The 9944-nt window shown below is 45.9% G+C and overlaps 1 protein-coding gene across 4 annotated transcripts in view; it reads left to right on the top strand.

The window, feature by feature from the left end:
* Positions 1 to 464: 464 nt before the first annotated feature.
* PDGFD (platelet derived growth factor D) overlaps positions 465 to 9944 on the top strand; it is a 137779-nt gene continuing 128299 nt past the window's right edge. For all 4 annotated transcript variants that reach the window (XM_059465991.1, XM_059465989.1, XM_059465990.1 and 1 more), the window contains exon 1: positions 465 to 921. In XM_059465991.1, the coding sequence (XP_059321974.1) occupies positions 792 to 921 (130 nt within the window). In that variant the 5' untranslated portion in view covers positions 465 to 791. The remainder of the gene's footprint in view (positions 922 to 9944) is intronic.

The raw sequence follows: 9944 nt of genomic DNA, 5'->3' as shown, positions 1-9944 counted from the left end.
CCCGGCACAGCTCGGAGATTTGAGGCATTCGGCCCAGCGATGACTTTTACGCGGCCACCGCGGGCCCGAGGGTGACGGGACCGCCGGGTGCGCGGCCCCTGTGCTGGCGGAGAGCCCTTGGCACACAGTTCCCGTCCTATCCAGTCGCCGGGAGCGTTCACTCCGCACCGGGGATAGCCCCCTCCCCGCACCATCCCTCCTGCCACTCTGCCCGGAGTGGGGACGGCGCGGCCGGCAGCTCAGGGAGGGCCCGGGCACCGCTCCCGCCCCCTTCCCGCGGGCCCCCTTTCCTCCCCCGGCGCGCAGAGCGGGCGCTCCCGGCGCTGCAGACCCCGGCTCCGGCGGCTCCCGGGGGCGGTGCGAGGCGCGGTGCAGCCCGGCGGCGGCCGCGGGGGAGCGCGGCTGCGGCAGCCCCCGCCTGCTCCCGGGGCACGGCCGTGCTGGGCGAGGGGAGTGGGCGGCGGTCCCGGCCCGGGCGCTGCGCACCTCTGGCGAGTTTGGCCGGCCCAGAAGGGCAGCCGAGAGTTCAGCATGCAGGAAGTTTTGAGGCAGCTCGGAGAGTAGCGCGGCGGCGGTGACCGCTGCCTCGCGTGCTCCGGGGTTTTGAGCTTTTTTTACGGGGATTGTGCCTTTTTTGCCCCCCGCATACAACTCCCCCAAACACGCAAGCAACCCGCAACAATCAAAAAGTCCGGTAAGGGGGAAGAGAACACGAGCGAGGGAAGCACCCTCGGCGGGAGAGGAGAGCCCGTTTCTTCGCAGAGACACGGTCCCGCTCGCAACTGGTCCCAATGCAACTGCTCATCCTCCTCCTGCTCTACGCCGTCGTCTGTGCGAACTTCTGCAGCCGTCAGGGCACCACCGCCCCTGCCCAGAGCGGATCTATAAAAGCCCTGCGGGCTTCCAACATCAGGCGAGATGGTAGGTGTCCTGCTGCTTTATTTATTCCCAAGGACTGCTTTTGCGGGGATAGCCCTTAAGCGCGCCTCGGGGCTGCCGCTGCCCCGTCCCAGCAGCGAGGGCCGCTTGCCCAGAGGGCGACTGGGGTCGGTCCGGGGGGGTCCCGTCCCGGGGGGCTCAGCCAGGTCGTGGGGTCGGTCCCCGGGCTCCGGTCCCGGCGGCCGGTCCGGGAGCGTGTGGCCAGGTGGCAGTAGGGAGGTGTGTGGGATGAGGGAGCGACTCTGCCCGGCGGCTGCACCTCCGGGCCGTCCCAAACTTCTCGACTTCGAGGAGGTGTCCGGGGAGTCGGCGGCATCCCCAGCGTGCCGTCCGGGCTTCCGGGGGGGCAGACAACGCGGAGTGCTCGGTCCTGGCTGCCCAGGCGGGCCCCTCCGGGCGTCCCTCGGCACCCCATGGCCCGTGTGCCTGTGATGCGCCGGCGGCGGGGCAGAGCGGGGCGAGTGGCCGCTTCGTGGCGGCTCCGGCCGCACCGGCGCCGCTGCGGGGGCTCTCAGGGGTGGTGTGTCGGGGGCGCTGCCGTCGCCCCAGGGCTCCCTGGCGGGAACGGGATCATTTCCCAGCCCTGCCACGACCTCGCCGCCTTCGACTGCTTTGAGAGCTGTCGGCGTGCTGCTCGCCGGGTTAGGGGATTTCCTTGCCGGAGGGTCTGAGCCCAGGGCTTGGTGCTTCCCTGGGCACTGCCCCACCAGGACTGACCTCATCCCCGTGCTGGCCGGGGATGGTGCGCGCCCCTCAGGGCGGCAGCGGGTCTCGGACAGCGTGGGAAGGGTGTTTTCAGCCTGAGCTCCCCTGCGGTTCCCTCCGGGAGCTGCCGGCAGGGGATGTCCTGGACAGCCGAGGTGCTGCCAGGGTCTGCAGAGCGGCAGTGCGGGACGCAGGTGCCTCCCGTGAACGTGTGCCGTGGCCCCACGGGGAGCGAACGGCGAGACTGCATAGAGAAATAGTGAAATTCACTCTAGAGGTGAATTGCAGCACTGGACTTTCAGTTTGGGAAGAGTGATGGGCCTTTGGCCAGGGAGCAGCCTGGAATGTTCCAGCCTCACGTGGGAGAGCTTGCTTTTGCACATTGCCGTGCACCACCTTCGACGACGGAATGCAGGATGTTCTCCTTGTGAATGAACAGAGTTAACATCAGTCTTGAAGTTAACATCTTCCAGTTGACAGCAGTTATATATTTTATAAACTCTTTTCAAAAAACCAGGCCCTTGAGCCATTTCCAAGACAGTATTTGCCATTGTTTATTTTCCAGCATGTATACAATGCATGTAATGGGTATACAGTTGATTTAGGAAGATGTTTTTGTTTAAAGTTTGGAGCCATATTGTATTAATAATATTTTTTATTCCTTTCCTAGTCCCTGAAAGAGGACTTAGAGAAGGTGGAGGATATTTTTTCTTATAATGCAAATGTTGAGTCAGGAAGCAGGATAGAATTGCAGTTCTTTCTGATATACAGTAGTCAAATTTAATCTCCTTAAAGAAAAAAAAGTATGTTTTTGCAATAAAAGTACATTTTTGTTATTTGTTTCATTCTTTAAAATTTTTCTGTGTTTTATCAAGCTTCATGACTTTTTAGCCTGCCATCTTTGTAGAACTGAGACCATCTCTGAATATGTCTAAGCAAGCTTGCATCCAGCTCAAAACAAGCTTTTTCTTTGAAAACTTACATACTTAGAACATCAAAATGTGTATTACTCTGATCGTCTCTGTATAGTCAATGAAAAAATCACTAACCCCTAATATAAATAAAAATTTTCATATTAATGGAAGTGTGATGGGTGTTTTACTCCTCAGAAGACTTCCAGTGGTGAAATTGCTTCTTGGAGTGATGAAGAGAACAAGCCTTTGAAATTATTAGTTAATTGCTGTCTTTCTAGTTGTGATAATTTAACAATTTGATTAAGCTTTGCACCTTTAAAATTACTGGAGGCAACTTGTAGTGATTGATCTTTGTGGGTACCAGGTGGACTAAGACTGGGGCTGTTGGAAGGTGGCAGATATATGTGTAATTACATCCTACTTTTCATCTTTGCTGGGACATGTGGGCCTTGCAGTCTGCAGTGGATGTGCCCATGCCAAAGTCAGACGCTGCTGCAATTCCTGAGTGCATGTTACGGACGTTCTGAAGCGGTCACAGACTTCATTGAAGTGCAGACCCCTAGCATGCTGCTTCCTTGGTCTCTTCTCTCCCTATCTTGGGAATTTTCTCTGCAAAGGATGGTTTGTTCTGGTGTGGTGTTGCAATGTTTAAAGCAGATCAGCTGCTGATCTCCCTGATTTTACTCAAATGAAACTGTTGCTTGAGTTGCTTGACTGAAGGTCCATAATATTTGTACAGCCGGAGGTTTTGAGCAGTATTCCAAATGTTGCATGCATGTGACGGGCTCACAAGCAAATGCTTAGACCACAGTTGGCTGTAGGCCACTAATAGTATTTCTGTCTTTTGTAATTCACAGTGGTGTTTTTGTGTTGTTTTGGTCTGAAGCAATTATATGGAACAGCATGAAAGACATGTGAGTTGTGTTGCTGAGTCAGACAGTATTTTTTGCTTTGTAAATATTTGCAGATATGACAATACAGAATGGATCTGAGAGCATGCAGTATATTGGGGTAAATGTAGTTTAATATTGTGCTCTGGATTAACGATCATGATTATTAGATTTTGAAATTAAAAGAGAAGAGGAAATGAGGCCTATTGAGCTTCAAAAAATATCTTAGGAAGTTCAAGACCACCTGCACATTTTATTTAAAAAAAAAGCAACCCTTTGAGTTCCAGGTCCAGTGGTACTGTATAACACAGAGTTTAATATGAAGGCTTGGTCTTGCTTCTGGCCAAAACAAACCTTTGTAGTGTGCATGATTCAGTATTACCTTTCTTCTTTCAGACTAAAAGAAGTTGGCCTATTTGTAATTGCTCTTACTTAAGACTGAAGTTGATCTGATAAGAAATCTATGGAGGAGGGCAGCTCATACAAAAACTGCTGTTTAATGACTACCAAACCTAACCAGACAGTACTTTCTGCTGAAGATATTAAGAATATAAATAACTTGCTTACCAGACATCCTCTTGTCCTAGTTGAAGGACAGTCATTGATGACTCAGCAGTCCAGTATAGCACTAATCAATTTTTTAAAATGTCCTGGAGATGCCAGCGACATTTATAGCACAAGTACTGGTATTCACTTAGAGTGTTTATTAATGCTATTAAGCTAAGTACTTTGAAGTTCATCAGAATGACACAGAGGTCTTCCAGATGCTTCCATTGTGCTATTTTGACTCAGTTTCCCAGTTTGCAGTGTGCAGGTAATACTACCTAATTACAAGAAGTCTGGTATTTTGTTTCTCCTGTTTTGGTTGTTGATGTGTCCTCGGAGATGAAAAGTAGAACATAAAAAGTGCTAAATAATATTATTTACTATATAATGTCTAACTGAAACATCACATGCTTTTTCTTATCAGTTATTGAATGAACGTCTGTTTAGTATAGGGAAGTATGCCTAGTCTGTATCTTCAGACGAAGCATCACCATACATACTTTAAACTTCAAACTCCAGAGTTCAAAGAGAAGACAGAACAGAACAGACAGCATAGTGTCAGGTCATTTCAGTGTATAAACAACTGAAAGCCATGGAATCAGTATCTTCTGATGTGGATTTGAAACCATAACATCAGATGACTCATGATAAGATTCCACGCTCTTGTGGTTTTCATTATGAATCAAAAAAACCCTGGAATTTTCAAACTTTGCTTTGCTTGTGTACCACCAAAATACAAAGAAAAAACTGTACTTTACAGTTCTGGATAACTGCCCACAGCTTTTGGCTCTTTAAGGCCCAGTCCACATGGATGCATGCCATTAACTCTTCTTCCCTATATTGGCTGATGCCTAATCACAGGGAAAAGTGTATCGTAATTTGGGCGGTATTCTCTCACCAAACAAATGTTAAGTGTCTGTCCGGGGAGAAGATTGTGTTGTTTTTTGTTGTTTGGTTGGTTTTTTAAAGAGGATAGGTTTAGATTAGATGCTTTAAGGTCCCCTCCAACCCAAGCCATCTTATGATTCTGTGGTATTAGGAGAAATTCTTTACTGTGGATGTGGTGGGGCCAGATGTGGTTGCCCAGAGAGGTGTGTTCAAGGGGTTTCATCAAGCTGGTCTAGTGCAAAGTGTCCTTGCTCATGGCAGGGGGATTGGAAATGGATGACCCTCAAGGTTCCTTTCAACCCAAGCCATTCCATGATTCTGTGATTGTATGTTTCTATGAGTTTATGAAGTGTCTCTGGTATCACTAGTGGTCTAGAACGTCACTTTTGGAATGCACTTACTGAGTTATTTTATAATAGGATTGTATACATTTTTTTAGAGAACTCTGGTAACATAAAATCTTGTCAGCTGTAAAATGGGCAAAATAAGTTGGTTTTTACAGGCTTTATTTCCTTGTTTTCTAGATTTTTTTATAGAAATATGTATTTCAGGCTTCATCAGTTTGGAAAAAAAGGCGTTACTAATGTCCCTGCAGTAATGCACTTAGGTCTACAATTATCTGACTTTGATGATGTCTCTTATCTGTATAATTAACAGTTTGGACTGAAATATCAAAGCATATTGCATGAGAATTCCAACCCTGAGTCAGCAGCAAGCAGCATAGAGGAATTCTCTAAAGGAACTTGAAATATGTTTTATCAGGCAGTTGTATATCATAGTGTAAGTCACTATAAATTCTTCAGTCTCTCGAAACTTCTTGGTTTTCATTTGGGGCTTTTTTAAATATTACTGTGAAACAGAATTAGGCCAGCTAATTCTTAAAGGGCTGGAAGAGAACACTTAATAGTTGTATTGCTCTGATTTGTAGAAACTGAACAGTGCTGAAAATCTAAAATAATGTTGGGAGTTCTTTTCCACTGTTTTGCCACAGAGATGTTGTGTTTCATAAATCATCTAGGAGTCAGCATAAATAAAAAATTCACAGGAGATCATTGGTGCAATAATGTTCATCATGTGCTTAACTTTGACCATCTTCATAATTCTGCTAAAGTCAAGGGATTCAAGTCACACAGGACAGTAATAGGAAAGCTGGAATACCTTATATGTAAATGAGGTGAGTAAAAATAATTGTGTATTTTTTTATGAACCGAGTGTACCAAGTATTTGCAAAATTAGGAATCATAGAATTGTTTAGGTCGCAAAAGACCTCCAAGACCATCAAGCCCAGCTGTTTACTCAGCACTCTTACAATTGGCCTTGGGCCGTAGATCCAGCCTGTCCAGATCCCTCTGCAGAGCCATCCTACCCTGCAGCAAACCAACACTCCTGCCCAACTTGCTTTTATCTGCAGGCTTGCTGAGGGTGCACTCGCTCCTCTCATCCAGGGCATCAATAAAGATACTCAGCAGGACTGAACTCTGTTGAACTGACTTGTGAGCAGCCACCAGCTGGATGTAACTCCATTCAGCACCACTCTCGGGACCTGGATAATAGGGCAGTCTTCTATGCAGGAAACAATGCATCTCTCCTAGCCATGAGCATCTGTTTTCTGCAGGATAATTCTGTGGGATGTGGTGTCAGAAGCTTTACTAAAGTGCCTTGGGACTGGCTGAGACGGCGTTAATTTTCCCACATCAGCCCTCACAGTGCTGTGGTTTGTACTGGTACTTAGAAAGGTGTGGATGACACAGCAGTGTTGTGGCTACTGCTGAGCAGTGCTGGCACAGCATCAGGGCCATCTCTGATATTCTGCCCCTCTCAAGGGGCTGGGAGTAGGAAACGCCCTGGGATGGGACACAAATTCAGGTCCAAATTAACCAATAGGGGTATTCCATACCATATGACATCAGCTCAGATATAAAAGCTAAAGGAGGGAGGACGAATGGGGGATATTTGTTATTTTTCAGTGTTTGCCTTCCAGAGCAATCACTACATGAGCTGCAACTTTTCTTCCTGGGAAGTAGCTGGATATCACCCCCTGATGGAAAGTAGAGAATAAACTTTTTTTCTCTTTGTTTATACACACCAAATTTTTGTTGGTTTTTTTTTTTTTTTTTTGGTTTAGTGAAGTGCCTTATATCAAGCTACAAGTTGTTTTCCATCTTACTATATTACTTTCCCTCCCTTGTCCCGCTGAGAAGGGAGTGATAGAGAGACTTGATGGGCACTTGGCGTCCAGTCAAGATAAACCCATTACCTAAAGTCCCGGCAGACAACATCCAGAGCCTTTCCCTCATCCACTGAGTGGGTCACCTGGTCACAGAAGGAGAACAGGCTGGTCAGTCAGGACCTGCCTTTCCTACAGCCGTGCTGCTGGGCCTGATACCCTGGTTGTCACGCATGTTCTGTGTGATGACACTCTGTGGACTAGCTGTGCTATGACATTGCCCTTATGGGTGTCACATTTGCTGACCTCCAGTTAACTGGACCTTCCAGATTTGCTAGGACTATTGGCAAATGGTGGAATGTAGCTTGGTGAGCACTTCTGCCAGCTCTGCATTTGCAGAATAAATATAATTTTCATCTTTAGAATATCTTCTAATATAGCAAAATAGATATTCGCCTATCACAGAATACGTTTAGTTGGAAGGGACCAAGAATGATCATTGAGTCCAGCTCAATGATTTTAATTCTCAAAAGTTTTTAGCATGATCCCAGCCCCAAAGAAGGGCTGCCCTGGCTTGCTCTGGCTTCTGTGCACCTGCAGGGATTTGACATCAGAACACTAAAGGAGTCCTAAGAAATAGCATGAAGGCTCTCTGTTGGCATTCTCTGTAGTAAGACTTTGCCCACTAATGCAGGGAAATTTAGTAGTAATCTTTTAGTCAGTTGATTCAAGCTGTATTGAAGAATTGCCTCCAAAATTCCTGCAATTGTATCTGTGAGGTTGATTACATTACACCACATTTTGGATAAAAAAGAGCACTTTTATAATTTTTTATAATTGCTTCTGGGGATGTTCTCTTAGCTGAAATACTGGATTGCATAGAGTTTGGCAGTTTGTTTCAAATCAGTCTCCTGTTTACAAAGCTAAGGAAGTGTGCTGTTTTGTGTGAAACTGGAGATACTTTCTCTTGGGAGTTTGGGTTTGGCTCTAATATTTTTGGTAGTGAATAAATGCTCCATGATCTTGAGCTTCCTATTGTACTTGAGTAATCTTCAGTTTCATGTTTCTGTTTTGATCTGTATCCCACGCTGTGAAGGCAAACATCCCATGTTTCTGCTTTGTTAATTAGAGCTCTGTGTATTTGGAGATGGTGGAGGAGGACACACTTTTACTGTCTGTTCAAACTTCATGTCCATGTGTTCTGGCCTTGCTGTGCCTTGGGACTTGATGATGTTGAGACTCTGTAAAACTACTTATTAAGCACTTAGGTCCATGAAAAACTTGAAAAATAGCCATCTTGACTTTTGTTGCACTAAAATCAATGACAAAACTTCCATCAGCACTTCTTGTGGCAAGGCCTGACACACAGTTCACACATGAATTAATACAAGATAAAATGCATAGGAATTCAGTGATGAGTTTGTAATACAATCAAAGACTCACAGAAATGTTTACTTTGAAAAAGACCCTAAGATTGAGTCTACCACTAAACTATATCCCTTAGTGTCACATCTACACATCTTTTAAGTACCTCTAGATGTAGTGACTCAAACGTTTCCCTGGGTAGCCTGTCCCAGTGTTTGACAGCCCCTACAATGAAGAAATCTTTCTTAATATGCAATCAGAATTTCACTTGGTGTTGCTTAATGACACTTGCTCTTGTCCTATTGCTTGTTACTTGGGAGATCAAGCCCCACCTGGCTGCACCCTCCTTTCAGGGAGTTGCAGAGAGTGATAAGGTCCCCCTGAGCCTCCTTTTCTCCTGGCAGAACATCCCCAGTTCCCTTGGTCACTCTTTGTCAGGTTTGTGCTCCAGACCCTTCCTGAGTTTTGTTTCTCTTTGGACGTACCTCAGCCCCTCATTTTCTTTCGTGTAGTGAGGGGCTTGTGTACAGTATCAAAGGTAGGATGTTTGGTTAGTGTCCATACACTGAGACAAACCCAACAAATCCTTTGCACTGATAGAGATGGAGGGGTAACTGATGTAGTTACAGATTGTGTAGCAAAAATGCAGAACAAAGCCTTGTATTCAAATGTCCAGTTTCTTTTTCTCCTATACTGACTACCTTATGTGTCACACACAGGATATCCTACAAGTGACTTCAGCTGCAGTACATTTCTAAACAAGACTGTAAGGAAACTTGTCCATATTTTTCAGTGTCTTGCATTGTTTCTGTTTGTTTTTTAAAGAGGCTCCAAATATGATATGCGGGGTTTTCTGTTATTGTTTCTTTTTGGATCAGTTGCAAAAGATTTTTCTCATAGTTGAATGTATTTCTAATCTGATGTGACTCAGAAAAAGTGGATTGAGGATGAAGCAGAGACCCAGACTGGCTTGAGAGAAGGAATAAGAATAGATACACACAATGTTGATCACCAGATGTACTGTGGGATCTAGAAACCCTTTATGTACTGTTCTGCCCTTAATTTTTCAGCCAGTTTTCTTGAAAGATAAATCCTTTGCCTTAGCAAACCGGTGGCAGTAATGCTGAGTGAGAACAGCAAGTAGGTGGTGATAATGCCTTGGCATTCTTTGTGGAGATGGACCAACACAGCTTCTTAATCATGATTCCACAGCAGGGATAATCACTGATAGAAGTGATTTCACTCACACATCCAGATGTCAGTAAAAGGGTTTAAGACCTCCTTGCAGAAGCCTACAGGGAATTTTCTGCTTTGAAATTGATAGAAACTCCAAAGTTACGGTGCTGTTTCGCTTTATAGATCAGGTTGTTAGTCTGTTCCCTTGCTCTGTCAGCCACATTCACATTGCTTTGTTATGTTTCTGAATGTTTGGCAGATTGCACAGGGGGATGCTGGTTTGCTTAGTCGCTGGCCATATGGTGTGACCTGGGGTTCCCAAACCCCCAGGTATGCATGTATCACAGCTACTCT

This window comes from Ammospiza nelsoni, chromosome 2 (genome assembly GCF_027579445.1).
Source record: "Ammospiza nelsoni isolate bAmmNel1 chromosome 2, bAmmNel1.pri, whole genome shotgun sequence".
NCBI lineage: Eukaryota > Metazoa > Chordata > Aves > Passeriformes > Passerellidae > Ammospiza > Ammospiza nelsoni.
The sequence above is the reverse complement of the archived record's forward strand: the minus strand, read 5'-3'. Positions and strand labels throughout refer to the sequence as shown.